The 18,582-nt window shown below is 25.4% G+C and overlaps 1 protein-coding gene across 1 annotated transcript; it reads left to right on the top strand.

The window, feature by feature from the left end:
• The first annotated feature begins 2,110 nt into the window (after positions 1 to 2,110).
• Positions 2,111 to 5,515, top strand: LOC135930936 (meiotic recombination protein SPO11-like). The gene is made up of 7 exons (XM_065467739.1): positions 2,111 to 2,252; positions 2,742 to 2,860; positions 3,014 to 3,116; positions 3,643 to 3,680; positions 4,679 to 4,755; positions 5,203 to 5,317; positions 5,393 to 5,515. Exons 1-7 carry the CDS (start codon positions 2,111 to 2,113, stop codon positions 5,513 to 5,515), a joined length of 717 nt encoding a protein of 238 aa, XP_065323811.1.
• The last annotated feature ends 13,067 nt before the right edge of the window (positions 5,516 to 18,582 follow it).

Here is an 18,582-nt window from a genome sequence, read left to right as displayed (position 1 = left end):
CAATTTGTCATTTTCTGAAATTTCCTTTTCCATAAAATGTAGACTGGCTCTTATATAAACTAATTTGCGAACTTTGTCATTTTTTAATCCATTTCTAGATTTAGAATGAATATTTCCAAAGGAGGACCATATTCTTTCAGATGCTGCACTTGTTGATGGTATTGATAAAATTTGTATGGCTAGGGTCGATATGTATTGATTGCAACATAGACCTAATAAAATATTGAATAACACAATTTTAAGATTAGAAAAAGAGTTAAGTTATTGTTTACAGAAATATAAAAGTATTTAACCTTTCCACCAACTCACTGGATCTGTAAATGATGCGCCTTGCCAAAGACTTGCTATATTAAAAAAATCTTCCCTTGCACGATATTTGTATAGGTTACTATTACTCTTGCAATATCTAAATCTAGATATCCAGAAAATCGGTTAATAATATCCAACCCCTTTGCAATTTCATTGTCTCTTAAATTAAATCCACAAAACCTTGGGTCAAATATATGAGCAACATAATGAATGTCCCGACAACAAAAAATTTTTCGGCTTTTGATAAACTGCTCTATTTCTAAAATCTCGCTCTGCGACAATATATTTGATATTGTTTTATAAGCGTTAAATGTCTCCCTAATATGAATAAACGCTTGAGGGACTTCAGATAAATTGGCTTTATCTCCTTCCACTATCTCTATTTGCTTAAATATGACTTTAATAAAATTATATAGTTGCATTAGATCATTTAAAAACCCATCGTTATCAAGAAGAGTAAGTCTCTTATCTCGATCAGTAAATATATCAAGAATAGCCATTTCCTGTAAAATATCTTTATTTTTTAACAAGCTATTTATCATCAAAACTATACCTGCCCAACGAGTTGACTTTAGGGAAACAATTTTATTATTATTTCTTAGGAGTTGTTTTTCTTTTAACGTTGATAAAAGAATATTGTTAGATTTTAAATATTTTTAGCTTTAGTGACTAAAATTTGAATGGATAATATCTTATTTGCTATGTCCTTTCCAAGTAGATTTAATCCATGAGCGGCACATCCAATGCATTCAATAGTTGGGTATTTCAGTTTTACAAGGGCCCATGCTTTTTTCATATTACTTGCATTGTCAGTTATTATGGTGTTGATTTTTAAAATTCCTACTTCTTCAATTACTTTAATAAATTTGTTTGATATATATTCACCGGTGTGCATGTTAGATCCTGTGTGAATCGATTTATAAAAAATGGGACAGGGGGTTGCTAGAATAAAGTTGATAATGGATTCCCCTCTTATATTTGTCCATCCATCACTAATTAGAGTCAAATTTTTACCTTTGCTTAATTTTTCATTGATTATATGTTCAATCCTCTTAAACTCACTGTCAAGATGACTGTAAATACATTAATTAATACTAAAAATTTTCAACTAAATTTAAAAACTGTGAAATAAATTACTATAAATATTCTCTATTAACATAACTTAAAATTTCATATATTATTTATAAATTTCATTGGTATTTATTTATAATATAATTATACTTTTCAGACTAGCTATTTAATTTTAACAAGTATCTTATAAAATTTTTCAAATGTAAATAGGGAAATTGACATAATTCAAAAACAAAACACAATTATAATTTATGATATGAACCACGAGGAAAAAATGATTTTATAAAATCTAATAAAAATCGTATTTATATTATCATAAGATCATTTTCAAAATTGGGAAACTGTTAATATTATAAAAATCATGTTGATTTAGGCAAAAAAAACCTATTATAAAAATTGGGGAAACTATAGGGGAAATATGGGAAATTTCCCCTGTCTTACATCCCTAGCTATAACCTGAAGAAATACCTAAAGGTAAATTGTTATTTTTACATTATAATATTATTTATTTTATTAGACTGTTCACGCCAATTGCTAAAAGGAAATAGAAAAACATATAAAAAATTTTGGTATAAGAGAATCTTCATTCAAAAAGACAAATACTATCCAAACCAAATTAACTGATAATAAACATGCCAATATTTCACAAAAATTGGCTGATAAAGTAATTGTTGATTTTATTATTGACACATTTCAGCCATTGTTGGTTGATAATCCATCATTTACTATGATGATTAAAACTTTATCCCCTGGCACAACAGTTTTATGTCGCCAGACACTTATGAATAAAATAGCCGACAACTTCAAAGTGATTAAAGATGTTCTAATAGTAGAGTTATCAGATATATCTTATGTATGTACACCGGCAGATAGTTGGACACAGAAGGTAAAAACTTATTTATATTTATAAATTGATCTGATTAAATATTTTTAGAGCTTCCTTGCCCTCAAGTGCTAGTGTCGAGAGATTATTTAGCAAAGCAAAGCTTATACTTTCTGATCGTCGCTCTAGACTTGGGGATAATAATATTGAAATGATATTATTATTAAAATGCAACAAATTAAAATAAATATTTATTTATATTGCTTAATTTTTTATAATCTAAACTAACTATATTTTTATATTTATAAATGTTGATTTTTATATTATTATTTATTATACATTTACATTATAAGCAAAAATAAAAAAATTTGTTTCAAAAGTAGCTAAAGCTACTTTTTTTGAAAAATAGCTATAGCGGTAGCGCGCTACTTTTAAAAATAGCGTTTAACAACTCTGCTAGCGCCATAGGGATCAGCTATTTTTGCTGCTTGGAGATCATCATTTAATATTTTTTTTGTCACTTATTTTGCACTCGAAGTTATCAAAGAAGATAAAAATCCGCCAAAATTTATATTGGTCGTAGAGAAGGATTCCTGTTTCCAGAATTTGTTAGACGATGGATTGTTGGCCAAATTTTATCCTATCATTCTCATGACAGTAAAACATCTATTTTTTTTGTACTTATATATATATTTACTTATATTTGGGGAGGAGTCTTGAGATTAAGAAATATACTCTTTAACAGTGAGAACCTAAAAAGTTTATACTCCTAAAAAGCCGATCTAAATTATAATAAACATGTATATAAAGGGTAAAGGTTATCCCGACATTAACACTAGAAGCTTATTGGTTTCGTTTAGTAACCTTTATCGAAACATTCCTATATTAGTTTTGACGGATTCTGATCCTCATGGTATATAGTATATTTAAATAATTCTTTTTGAGGTTATGTCGTTAGCGAAAGATTCCTCCTTTTTTTGCCGCGCGTTTTAACACCGTATTGCTAAGTCGCGTGAACGACAAAAACCTTACATTTAGAAAGCGTTTCTTGGATTTCTAAAAGCGGCTATAACCCAATTATTTTTAGCTATAAAATATTATAAAGGCTTGGAAATCTTTGCTCACAGATGGCGGAAAGGTTTTGGGCATCTCTATTTAAGAAATCTCGAGGCTTGCATATGACATTTTTTTTGGCTAAAATATTCGGTTAGCCGGTTTTAAAAAATCGAGCCAATTAAACAACACTACAATACATTTCGAAATATTCGTATAATATTTTATAATAAACTTAACTTGTCGTAGAGCAAATCTTATGCTAAGACATAACCTTACATTTTTGCATTAAAACAGTTTGTTTTCTTTGACACGATTTTTTTTTCTTTTCCTAAAATATTAAAATATTTTTCTATATATATTTCATCTGTTTTAAAAAAAAAAAGGATTCGATATAATGACGATATACAAGTTTGGATCCAAGGTAATGACGCTATTTTTATTAAGTAATTTTTTTAGGTTACCATAACAAACGAACTTAGAGAAGATCGAGATTTGATCCAATCTTTAACAGAGCCCTTAATTGGCGTTGTTAAAATCTTAGAGGAAAGGAGTACTTTATGGGTGGAGGGGGGGGGTGAAGGAGGTAGAATGATGGGGGGGGGTGGCATCCATTTTATAATTAGATCATTTTTTTAATCACAATGAATGGGAGGAGTGACGTCATCGGACATAATAGTTTGAACCCGGCCCGAAATTTTTCCCAAAATATCATTCCGAGCCCCGCCCGATTCCGACGGAATTTTTTATTTATTCATCCCGAGAAGTTTCCGGCAAGACTTTGAATCACGTGATCATCATATTAGTTTTTAGTTTTACAAAAGATGGGAAGAAAAAAATGATAAGATGTATATACTTAAATTTATTTTAAAAAAACGTTTTTATAGCACGCCATCTCGCGTGAAATATAATATACTTGAATTTAATTTATCAAAAAAACTAGAAAAAATCTAAATATTTATAACAAATTTATGTTAAGTCATTATCTCTCCCTTCCCTTCCTCCTTGCAATTTTTTTCTGCGGTGAAAAGGCTACCGCTTTGGTTGAGCCGCGTTAACAGGCCTGCCACCTCAATTTATAATATAGCGGCGACGCGGTTGGGAAAATGTTTAAAATGATTCACACGAACTTATTATTATTTTTTATAATTGTTGACTTCTGAAAATTGGTATTTCCGAAAAATTGGAAATATTACGAATCTAATTTAATTTTTATACTAAAAAATATAAAATCAAAATTTCATCTATTTGTAAATAAAATTTCTAACTAATTATAATGTCATTCACAATTAGGATTAGTGTAGTTCAAACAAAAAAAGAGAAAATCAGTTTAAATTTTGTATGTCGTTACCAAAACAAAACAAGTAGTTTAAAAGGAAAATTATAAATTACAACTACTTAACAATATTATATAAATTTAAGGAACTATTTCGTGAATCTCAAAACTTAGTATGTTCAAAGGTCCACTGGTTAGGACTCCTGCCAACCGATATAGAAAGGTTAAAGAATTTTAGTTTGGGGTTTCTGAAAAAAATTAATTCTTTTTATCCCAGATTAATTAAATTGTTACTAACCTACAAAGAAAGAAAGAAAGAAAGAAAGAAAGAAAGAATAAGCATGCAAAAATTTAAAATGAAGCCCGGCCCGGCTTGTAGCTCAGTTTTTAATCCTATTTATGGCCCTGGACACGACCAAACCATGCCTCTGATTTAGAGTTGGCAATATAAATGTCTATGGTATATGCCAAACACGTTCCCTGTTTTTATTTAAGGATCATTTGGAACAATTAAAATCCTCAAGTTTTGATCTTAAAAGGGACAAAATAACATTAAAGCCTGGAGATTGTTCGTAGGTGGCAGAAAAATCTAGAAGCTTACATTATATTACTTTGTCTATAATCACCGATTCGTTTTAAGAATACTATATAGAAAATTTTGTTTTTTCAGATTTAATTTACCCTCGACGTTGATACCTTTCAACAGATATGATACCTCGAAATGCGCCGAGCTTCTAAAGCGTCCATATATGGCACAGGAAGCAAATAAGGATTATCTTTATGAGGTTCTTCACTAGCAATCAAATTATATGCATATCGAAAATAATTTTTTTTTTATCATACACGTTTTACCCTCTTAGGTCGAATATCTGAAAAATCTAGGCAAAAAGGCGGAAATCGAAAATTTAGCCAGCATAAAGGACAACTTTTTAATGGCCATGTATTTACCTATAAAATTGAAGGAGATCAATATTGAATTTTGATAACACGTTAATATACATCGAGCATTAATTATTATTATTCAAATGTGATATTATATAGTTTTATAAATATCTTACCGTTTGAAATGATAAGAAATGAAGTTTTTTGAAATAAATTATAGGCGCAGGCCCAATCAATACCCATTCTATTCTATTCTATTCGCATTAGTGATTGGCCTGAGCCGGCTGGTGGAAATTTTAGTCAGTGTTTTTTAGTCTAGCCGGAAAAAAAATAATTTTGTATCTTTTTACATGATCGGGTCTTGGGGACGCGGCTCTAACAGATCTAATTTCTGCGCACTTATAAATATTACCAATTTTCTAAATAGTATAAGTTTTTCTTTCCTTTTTCTTCTTCCCACCATCTAATATATTTATAAACCTTCCTCCTTCCGTCATTGGGATGCTAATTATACATCACCGAGCTGATTATAATATTGCGCTAAAAAATCCATAAACATTCGTTGAATTCACAGTATAATAAATTTTGGAACCAGTTTTTAAAAAGGCTTTTGATTTATTATTAAATCCCCAATAAAAGGTAATTGAATTATTTTTTGATTGTAATATAAGAATTAATAATTACCAATTTGTTAAATTCGGCTTATAATAGAGCCCAATCTACACATGCCAAATAAATTCCACTTAGCATTGAGGTATTTAAGCTATTTTCAAAAGTTATGCTATAAATTTTTTTAAATAAATGAGACTAAGGTAATAGTATTTGACTAAAAACTGAGTTTAGCCACTTCATTTAAACGGCTACAAACTGTTAAAACGGTTTGAATAAAACAAATTATATTTAAAGCGATTTTTTTAAGAAAAAATTTAAATCGGACATAAAAAATATATTTATGATATCTAATTAAAATGTGAAGGAAGTAAAAGGTAGTTTAGGAAAATTTTTCATTTCTTTTTTACGATTGCAGTGGTGGCCACATATAAAAATCTCAAATGACGCTATAAGAATTGTAAATTTTGAAATAACCTAAAATATTCTTTATTGATTAAAAAACAAAATATTATTGAAAATGAGAAACAACCCCATTATTAATGTAAAAGTTATAATAACTTATTTTCCATTGATGATTAAGAAAATATGATTAAAAAATGAATGCAAAATAACCCAAAGTTAAATGTAAAATTTATAATAAGAAATTATCGTCAAGAAAAAAATTATGTTTTGTTATACCAAAATTTCAATTTCACAAAATTTTTTTCTTTCTTTTTCGTTTATAACCAATTATACAAAAATAACTATTGAAAGTGAATCTCGTAATCTCCATTTATCAACCAGGAAGAAAATATTCTTGAACCTTTTATCATTTACAATATATCATTAAATAACCAATCAGTTTTTAGGGATTAATAACATCATCTAAATCTCTTAAGAATCTATATCTCACCTCTCTTAAAAGCGTTATTATATATTATATTATACAAATATAAAAAATGAAATCAATTTGTATTGTAGTTATATATACCATTGTATTGTAGGGTGAATGGTTCTTCACCTAAGTTTACGATGTTTAAATAAAATAAAACTAAAAAGAATGATATTTAAAACCTCTATACGATGTAATCGTGACCTCCTCTATGACTAAAAGTATTATTATTTTTAAAAATTAATTAATTAAGAATATTTCATGAAACCTGGTATATTCCATATTCTGCTTCCTAAGAAAAATATATTATATTTGCTATGACATTTGCTACAGCATCATAAAAATAATCTTCTAACTTTGCTATGTATCTTGTGAAAAAATCGCAAAAGATATGAATTATAAGAGATATACAGACTAAGTTTATTACTATTTTTATGGCTGACATCTGAGAAAAACTTTGTTTTCAGATATTATCATTGGTGCAGGAAAGAAAAGTTGGAAGGTGCAATCATTACATGTTGTTTTATGAGATTTGGAGTTATGATAAATATAGTTAAAATTGTAATTGGATAATATATTCTTTGGCGAAAATAATCTAAGTCAAAATAAATAAAAAAAATCAAAGAATCAAAAGATGGTAATATTGAATCTATAAGAAAGCGAAATTATAATAGAAAATAATGGTTTTAAAAACGAGGAAGGGATAAATGATGATTAAGAATGAATATCGAGGTCATAAATAGAGGGAGGTTTATTTTTGTTTGATTAAAGACTATAAATGGAGAATAAAAATAATTATTTAAGACATACATGCATTATTAATCAAATGGTTAAGCTATTAAGAAGCACTAAAAAAATGGTGAAAGGGGGTGACAAATGAGAATAATGCTACAACATTTGCTCCAATATCTAAGAAGTTGCAAATTAGGAAGGATAGAATCTGTTAAATTTATGAATCGCAGATGTATGGATTTTAGGTGGTCAGAATTAATAAATTGAAACTGAAATTAGAGTAGATAGAAATAGCTATATTGCTTAAAATGATAAAGAATTGGTAAAAGAGGTAAGAATGAGGAAGAGCGAGAATGATGAAATATTGAAAGATGTGGTGTGGTAAAAAAAGAAGAGAATATATCACATTATTTAGGCCAGACTAGGCGTGGCATGAGGAAAAAAAATAGATACTTATTGAATATGGAATCAGGTGGAAAAATAATCCTTCTCCTGATTATGTATTAGTTAAATATTTACATTCATTGATTTATAAAAAATTAAGTAGGGAAAATACAAATTATCTGAAATAATGTGTGTGTCTTTGGTTTTAAAAAAAGACGTTTATTCGAAATCTTCTGATAAGTAGGATTGTAATATGAAGAGCTTATATTAATTTAAGATATTTATTTGATTATCTAACTGATTTATTACGATTATATATTTATAAAATAAATGTTTATAATGATATATAAAGCATTAATATTAAACCTATAGATATTATTAAGGTACCATTTACATCCACTATATATAGCGATTATAACAACAATAAATATTAATAATTATTATATTTATAAGACAGTAGAAACCCATAAGTTGGAATACCAATGGGTTTGGAACGAGAATATGATTTAACTAGTGTTGTTAATGTTAAATTAAATTGATATATTTTTTTAATTATTTACTAAGTCTTTTTTGTACTAAAAATTTTTCAAATAACAAATTTTTTTTTATATAATCAAATATTATTTTATTATAATGATAATTTTATATAATATAGGTATTTGAATAGCAATAAAATTATAACGATGTATTTTAATTATAAAAAGCAATCTTATATGTAAAAGGTTTATGAGTAAAAAATAATACTAACCAAAGGCTAAATGAATAATTTTTTAAAAAAAACATCTAAATAAATTTAAAAATGAAAGAATTATAAGGAGGAAATGGGATCTAGATCCTTTGCTCTAAAGGAAAATATTTTATTGACGATGTTATCGAAATATAGGGAGTCTCAGGGTTAGGCAATCCTATAGATCAGACTATTCAAGATGTTTGGTCATTTAAAGCTAATAATCTCGAATCTACTATTGATTAGAGAGTGGAGAAAAAGACTTTTTTTTTAAAGGCTTGGATAATATCATTGTTTGTCTACTTGAGACGGAAGTCATGGTCCATATATTTATAATGATAGTCGCTGGCCTACATTCCTGGTCATCACTGGAAATGCCAAGGAGAATGGAAATTTATTTTTAATTTTTAGTTATTTGAAAGTGTTTTTAATTGTGTATTTTTACATTATATATATATAACATTATATAATATCCAATTTCAATCGAATAATGTGGATTAGTAGATTATATAGTTAATTATACATAATATTTTATGACAATATTATATTGTAATTGTGTATTTTTACATTGTATATATATATAACATTATATAATGTCCAATTTCAATCAAATAATGTAGATTAGTAGATTATATAGTTAATTATACACAATATCTTATGACAATATTATATGATATGCGTGTAAGACAATAAGAGATTGTCAATCACTATGGTTAGAGATGAAAGTGATGGGTCGAAAAATCAACTCCTCTCTTTGTATAAAAGTTATATATATATTATTATAATTTGATGCTTAAAGTAAATATTTTGTTATATACATGATTGAATTGAAGGGAAGTTCATTTTTTTTTAAATATTTTTTTAAGTCATTTATTTAGCCCCTAGTTGTCATTTAACTACGAAATTTATTAGTTAATCATTACATTATTTATAATTATGAAATGGTATGTGTACATCGTATAAAAATAATTGAATGTTTCAATTTTTTTAAAAATATATAAATACCTATATTTTTATCATTTAAAATAAATACAAATTAAACTATTTAATATATATTTAAATTTGTTTTTGAAAATCGCATTCGTACATTTTAATCGTCTTCCTTAACGCCAAGGATAAAAAAAAAAAATTGTTTAGAATAAATTAGTATCTATATAGTTTTTTAAAAAAATTAATTCATACTTAAATCCATATTGAACCAACTAAAAGATACTATTTTACATTAATGAAAGTTAGATGCATATATAAGATATCTTGATATGATAATTAAAACAAATTTTCAGGTTTATATAATAGTAAAATGAACTTTGTACGTGGCCTTATATAAAATAATGTATATACATTTTTTTTACCAGTTGGTCTCACATTTTATACTTTATTATAATTTTAAAACAAAAATTTTACAGTAATTATTATAATTATTATTATTTTAAATTGTTGTGTTGAAATTACTATATACCCAAGTTGATTGTAAGTCTTTCAGATATCAATTCTTTTGCATTAAAGTATAATGTTAGCAATTAGTTTTTGGAAATATTTAGTGTTTATCAGCCTCGATTTAACCCGGCCCTTTATAGGGAATATATACATACTCATCTCATATACAATTGAGTTTTTTCAGCAAAAATCTATGGCTCTAGGGCCCGTTTCTTTTCAAGCAAATTTTTATAAATCTAAATCGGGTATAAGCACGCGTTTTCCCCCAAATTGTATTTCATCGCGTATAGAGTGGAGGTCTGCAATGGGCAGGTTTTAGCCAAAAAGCCCGCTAATGTTTTAAAAATTATTTATTTATTTTTACTTCAATGTATATTTTTAATTAAACATATGTAATACGCAATAATTCTGAAATAAAAAAATAATCATTTTAAAATAAATCGAAGTTCTGTTATGGTCACTTCGCCCTAAAAAAAAAATACCAAAAATTTAACCGGCCCATCTACTCCAAAAAATTAAATTTTTATAACCTGCCCGCTACCCGTCCAGTGTCAAAAATATTTTAGAAAACCCAGTCCAATGCAAGAGCCGGCGGCTAAAAACTCACCCATTGCGGATCTCGAGTACCTTCGTGAATTTAGGACAATTTCGTTTTATAAATATATTTAATTATCTTTCTCAAAATTTATATTAATATTGACTGATATTTACACAAGGTATTCTACATACGATCCTATAAACCGAAGCTATAAATGATTTTAGTTTTAAAGATTTGCTAACAATCTTAGATTTGCTTTTAACCCTTTTACGGATAATATCGATAAAAATGTGTAATGATTTACTTAGACCCATCCAAAAATTTGAATCTTGAAGGTTATATATAATATTTATCCAACATAAACGAATATTATGCGAAATTAAATTCCAATAGGAATGGGTAAATAAAGGAAGTGGGGAATAATTTACTTATAGTATCTACTACCTATAGATTCGATGTAAAAGTTTATGTCATTTACGTAGCCTAATGAAAGATAAGTAATTATATAAAGATTATTTTTTTTTTGAATAGGTAAACTCATAATATATAATATATATAGGCATATAGAAAGCCTACCTCTAATAACATCTTCCACATATTCTGCCATTATTATATATTATTTATCATCATTTTAATCAAAAAATAAAGCTATTATTTTTCTTTAAAAAAATTAAACAAAACCTAACCCGTTATCGTATAAACAATAGCACCATCTATGAAAGAATGTTATAGATAGCAATGAAAAGTTATATTTAAAAAAAAAATTACTTTCTTTTACGCAAGTCATATTAGCTTTTAAATTTAAAATAATTTTTTATTTTGTCTATTCTTTAAAGCTAGCTTACTCGGGAATGGCCTGCAAATGATCCAATTGTCTAAACAAGGTTTTTATTATTATTAGAAGGAACATATTGATTAATTTTTTTTTTTTTTTACCTGTTAAGTTATTGATTTTATATTTAAAAAATAAATTTATCAATAAATAAAAAGTTTTATTCTGTCATTTGTAAGCCAAAGGGGCGAAATTTATAATATTTGGGTAAATTTTATGAAGATGAACAATTTTTAAAGTTTGGCATATTTTGGGGTGGTAATATGAGATAGATGTTTATTTTTCAATTGGCTAAATATAATTTAAATTGTTTTTTAAAATATAGTTTGTGTTGTATTTTTTCACGAACTTCAATGACAAAAAAAAATATGCAAAATAAAATTTATGTAATTCACCCAAATATCCAGCGATGATTATAATTATAGTATTTAAAGTATAATATATAATATTGGTAATTTACTTGAAGATTCCACAACTTATTAACATAATAATAGGAGTAGATTTTATAATTATTAATTAAAAAAAATATATATATAAAAATGTTGTTTTAAACAAAAAAAAAATTACTTTCTATATTACAACCAAATGCTATCATCAAAGCTGACAAAAATGGCAAAGAAAATGTATTCATATAAGACAATCTTCTTTTCAGCAATTTAAGTTAGTTATGGATTTAATATTCTAAGCGATTCAAGGAAGTTTTAACTATATTTTATACACTAGCTTTAATAATTGGTAAAACGGATTGAATACAATTTTATCTAACTTTAGTAATTTTTTGTTTAAAAAATTTGAATTAATTTTAAATTTAATTTAAATTTTTTACATTTCAATCTTTTTCAATAATAAATTTATCTACAGTTGTCAAGGTTAAAAATATCATTTTTTTTGGTAAATAAATAATTATAAAGAGATATGAATTTTATTTCATAGTATATGTTAGTTTTTTTTTATAATTTATGTAAAATTTATCTATAATTTAATTATTTATTTGAATAATTTTTTTTATATACCTTAAATGAGATTAAAATTGTGGTGCTATAAAGGTCTGTAAAGTTATGTGCCTAATCCCAGCCCCTGAAAATTATTTAGGCCAGTTGGACTGGGGGATAAAATATTTTTCATAAATATTTGATGATTCTGATATTTCATTGAATCCGTAAAGTATAATATTTTTTAATTTAGCCACTTCCAAATATTATAAATAATTGTTATTTTGGGTGTTCAACAACATAAATTTCTCATTAGAAAACCTTAGTAAAAAAAAATGAAACTGAGTCGGGCCGGGCACAAGCTAAATTCCCAGGACTGGGCCTTAAAATTCTGTCATTTGCAGACCTCTATGTAAGATAATATCAAATGTTTTGAATTTTTTTTTGATTCTCAAATAGAATTGTATCCATAAAGGGAACTATTATTAATATTGTTTAAACTGCAAACTACTACTCTCTAAAAATAATTAAAAACTTATATTTATATTTCAAAAAGGTCAAATTGCTATCAACCCGCTATTTTTTTTTGAAATTTGAATATTTGTTCAACTAATTTTAATATGGTGTTAAATTAAAATGATGTTGATACAAAATTACTTTATTTTGAATTCATTTATTATAAAATATAAACAACTGACTATTAACCTAATAAATTTTATATATATTCTTTTCAAAAGTAAATAACAATAAATGTAAGTATCAAATTAATATTATGTTAAGTGATAGAAATAATGTAACAAGTCCGTAAGGTAAAATTTAAGTTAATATAATTCAAATATATCATTCCCCCTTCTGTTCTTTCTTCAATCTTTCTGTGTTCCTCGCAGTCGTCGTGGAACTCGCGGAACACGCTTCCAATCCTTTGTTGTTTTTTGTACGTTCTCCTATCTCTTTTATCATCGTTCCCGTTTTGTTCAAATCTTTATCATTAATTCATCGTATAGTATAGAATAATTTGTCGAATGTCAAATATGAATAATGGAATTGGAAAATGCATTTAGTAGAATATTAAATTGAATAGGAATTATTGAATAAGAATGATAAAAATTGGAAAAATAGAAAATAAAATTCAAAAGAATATTTGATATGTGATTCGCATTTTAGTTTGGCGTTTAATTTTATTTTTTTATATTTTGCGTTTTTTATATAATTTTTACGTACCGTATAACGATTTATATATATATATATATATATTAATAAATGATTTCCACGAGGGTTAAAATGTGCAAATGTATTTTTGAAAAATTTTTTATATTTAGAAATTATAAAAAATTGAAAAATAAAATAATTAGCAACTATTTCATTTGATCTATAATTTGTTAAAAAATCATATCGTTAAAACATATGGTAAGATAAAAATAATTTTGGATCTTCACTTTTTTAAATGAATAATAAATCTAGTGTATTAATTTTAAAAATTTTCGCGCATAATAATTTATAGTTAATTTTTAATTTTGCACACTTCCCTCTCTTTTTTATTTTAAAGTTTAAATTAAACACCTTTTGTTTTTTTAATTTAAAAATGCGTCTTAATATAAAAATTTTTCTTGAAAATAATTCTAATCTTAAATATTTAGTAAATGATCTCTATACATGGTTTTTTTTTGTAATTTAAATAATTATAGTCTTGTTATTTTCTATTCTCCTTTTATTATTTTTATTCTTCACAAATTTTTTTAATCATTTTGTATATTAATTGAATCACCCATTTTTTATTATATTAGTATTTTTTACATTGTAATTTTATAAGACTTTATACAATTCTTCATATAATGTAAAGAAATTACATTAAAATTTTTAGTTACACTTTTTTAAATATTTTAGTACGAAATATGTCCCTTATATTTTTATTTTTAATTTTACAAAAAAAATTTTTTCCTGTTAAGACCTATTAACGTCTTTTCAATTTTGATGATAATCTGAATCAAAATCAGACTCAAATAAATGTGGTATTACTATGTTTTTAATCGTCTAACTTATTTGTCTCACTAATTTTATTGCAAGATTTATGAGTTTTATTATGATAATTTTGTAACTATAAATGAGTTTTAGATCGAAAATTATTGGATCATACAGTTCTAATTTTGATCTTTATAAGTTATTTTGTTCTTTTTTTTTATATTAATGTATTATAATACATTTTTTTTTTATCTCTAACTCATCTTTTAGTTTATCTTCCAAATCTTAAGTATCTAGTTTCGTAATAACTTTATCAAAAGTAATATTAGTATCATGTCTTCTGCCTCACATCATACAGTTTTTATTATCTCATTAGTTTTATCTAAATCTTTTATTTTATAAATTTTTTATCCTTTTATTTATTATCAAATATAACTAACTGACTATTAACCCAAGAAAATATATATATATATACTTTTCAAAAGTAAATAACAATCAATGTAACTATTAGATTAATATAATATTAAGTGAAATAAACAATATAACAAGTCCTTAGGTTAATATAATTTTAAATAAAATTCGAATGTATTAGATAAATATTAATTTTTGACACATTGGTGTGACTAGGAAACTTTGCCAAGGGTGGCACAACTATAAAAGCCTGAGTAAATATTCCCCCGTATCCAAAGATTACCCTTTATCTAGCATTCCTACCCTATTTTAAGATTCGATCAGGATTTTCTTAATTATCATACTTTGTTCTATTTTTTTAATAGTTTTTAAACAGTTAATCAATATTATGTTAGTAATTCTAATTAAAATTATGCAAAATTTTAACCACTTTTCCTCCAAGGATTACCTTACAATTTTGAACATTTTTTTACACCTACGATTATCACATATTTGCCATTATCTACAAGAGATCAAAATATTGATTGAAAAAATAGTCATCTTTAGTTTGGAGCGTTTTAAAACTCTTGAAATCTCCTGGAATTCCTTTAACTCTTGAATCAACTGGACTTTGTCACGCAAAGTAAACATTCTGATGGTTTATCGAAGATCCTATAGAAGAATGATAAGTTCTTAACCTGGGATCTTATCTGTGTAGGTAGACCCACTCATATCCTCCAACCTAAACCAGGATGCTGATGTTCATGATGCAGGAATGAAATAAAGCTGCCAAATATTCTTTATTTTCCACCATTATTCTTACTAATAATTGATACAACACTAACTTCTTTTGGCACTCACGCCTTAGCCTTTTTAAAGAATCTAGGACATCGCATTACATCGAAGACATAAATACAAAATGTGCGCTTTTACCAGAAACAAAGAATAGTGCAGCAGCGACACTAAAGAAGGAAGGGGGGGCGAAGGGTTTATAGCCCCTTGAAAAATTTGAATAGGCCCCTAAAGAGAAAAAAAAATTTTTTCTGGCTTCCTAATATCCGCTGAACTAACTATAAATTTTTTGTTACCCCCTGAACTATTTCTTTTATAATTTTACTAAGTATTATACATATAGATTTGATTTTATTATTTAAAAATTAATTAGGTGAAGAAAATGTGGCGAGCCTATGAGGAGCCTAAAATAAATAATTTACTTTATTTAATATATCTCTCCTTTTTCAAAACGATCATAACATTTATATATATTTTTACAAACTAAAATTAGAATATAATATTAAAAAGGTTAACATATAAAAATAAAAGGTAAAACTAAAATGAAAATATAATTTAAATAAACAGAATTAAATGAATGTGCGTTACATAAATTAAAACATATTACTATTCAATAACCAAAATATATAATATTTTAATTTATTAATTCCTATAATATAACATTAGGCATTCAAGATTTTTAATAAATGAGATGAGTGGTATTTAATTAGATTAGATTAATATATATAAATTATATATTCACTATGTTAGCTTGCATTCAAATTCTGTGTTAAAAATAAAATATCAATATCCCTCATAATGTCTAAATATTACTTTAGCATTAACAGTTGAAGCTTAATTGATTTTTATTATTAAAATTATTTTGTAACCCTAATTAAATAAATATAATCATTTATTATTTGAAAATTAACAAATTTAATATTGTAATTAGCCGAGTTCAAAATTACTGATCAACTTAATTATTGATCTTATTAAAAATATATTTAAAGTCTAAATAAATATATGATTTTTGTTGACCTCTATTATATAAAATTAGTTATAAAATATTAGGTAAAATGTCACTTTTACATTCATATTAGACAGTTATAGAATATATTACAATAAATATTTTAATAATCTTTACTAATAAATGCATTCGATAATAAATAAAATAAGTAACAATTTGCATTCAATTCTTTAACGTCATCTATATATTAAAAATTAAACATCCTAATATTTACCCCACCACAATGGATGTAATCTTATTTTCTTTTTTTTCCTTCTCTTTATTTTACGCATTAGCTTTTTTAATTCTCCTTCGAAATACAGCTTTAAATTAAATTTTTAATACTGGTATATTTTTGATATTATTACAAACTACCATTATTTTAGGCTATAATATACCAACTAGAGGTGGTGCGACAATAATGTATAAAAATCTTAATTGCTTTTCTAGTTACCAAATATATTTCTAACATGGCATCCTTACCGTATATAAATAACTTATGGATTCAATATATTTGCATAATTATTTCTTCTAAATATTTTTAGTATTTTATTTTATAAATTTATCTAGCATAATAAATACTGATATCGGTCTACATCATGATGAATGCCATGGCTATGAGTGAAAATTTACCAGCATCTATTATTTTTGTGAGACTATGCAATTTAAGATTATTACTTCTCCTGCTGTGAATAAAATATGGAGTTACCCATTTTTATTAATCCGCTAAAAGTGAGAGGTTTAACAACACTATTACATTCTTATGTGATTTTGATGAATTAATAAAAAAAAACAAATTAAAAGGTTGTTTAGAAGAAATTTTATTACTTTTTTACGTTATAGAAAGAAAGAAAGAAAGAAAGAAAGAAAGAAAGAAAGAAAGAAAGAAAGAAAGAAAGAAAGAAAGAAAGAAAGAAAGAAAGAAAGAAAATTGCAGTTGGCAGATACATAAAATCTTAAATGACCATATAAGAATTGTAATTTGGAATAAAATATCCTTTATTGATAAAATATAATAAATATGTGATTAAAAAAAATGAACGCAAAAACAAATAAAATATTAAATGTGAAATTTATTTAATAGCGAAAATATCATCTATTGATAATAAAAAAAATATGATCAAAAATAGAAAATGAAATAACCCAAAGTTTATAATTTTATAATAATATAAAAAAATTATTGTTTTTATATCAAAATATCAATTTCACATCCAAAAAGGCTATTGAAAAAGTATTTTGTAATTCCCACTTATGTCCCAACTATAAAATATTCTTGAATCTGTCATTTTACAACATTTTAATACATATATAAAAAATATAGTAAAATAACATGGTATAAGATATTTTAATTAAATTTTATCAAAACTAGTGTTGTTAAACGGCTAGTTTTGAGCCGATATTTTAAAAAGAGCTAACAACTCAATATTTTATCCAGAAAAAATATAACGCAAGTCTAAAGATTTTACTCATAGAAGGAACAAAGGTCTGGACATTCAAAATCTGGAAACTTAAGCAATATTTTTATGACTAATATTGAGTTGCCGTTAACAACACTACTTAAAACCACATCTATATCTCCTGGAAATTTTAATTTTTATCTCTCTTAAAAAGCGTTATTATATATATATATTATTGTTTTTAATTTAATATAAAAAATGAAATCATTGTCTGTATTGTAATATATACCATTGTATTGTAGGGTGTATGGTCGTCCATCTAAGTTTAACGATGTTATAATAAAATAAAAACGAAATAGAATGATATTTTAATAAACTTCTATAAGATGTAATCGTGACCTCCTCGAAGACTAAAAATATTTTTATAAAACTAATTGATTAAAAGAATATTTTAAGAAAACCTGGTATACTCCATGTTCTACTTGCTAAGAATAAAAGAAAATTTATTATATAAGCTATGAGACATTTAATATGTCCTTCATATATAATCTTCTCAAATTTAATAAGGTTGCAAGCAAAA

Source organism: Gordionus sp. m RMFG-2023, chromosome 1 (genome assembly GCF_954871325.1).
Source record: "Gordionus sp. m RMFG-2023 chromosome 1, tfGorSpeb1-WG-v2, whole genome shotgun sequence".
Lineage (NCBI taxonomy): Eukaryota > Metazoa > Nematomorpha > Gordioida > Chordodea > Parachordodidae > Gordionus > Gordionus sp. m RMFG-2023.
Note: the sequence above shows the minus strand (reverse complement) of the source record. Positions and strands in the feature narration are given on the sequence as shown.

Coding starts and splice junctions, on each gene's coding strand:
- LOC135930936 (XM_065467739.1), top strand. CDS start 2,111: ATGATTAAAACTTTATCCCCTGGCACAACAGTTTTATGTCGCCAGACA. Junction 2,253..2,741: donor TGTATGTACACCGGCAGATA/GTTGGACACAGA, acceptor TTGCACTCGAAG/TTATCAAAGAAGATAAAAAT. Junction 3,681..4,678: donor TATACAAGTTTGGATCCAAG/GTAATGACGCTA, acceptor TATAAATTTAAG/GAACTATTTCGTGAATCTCA.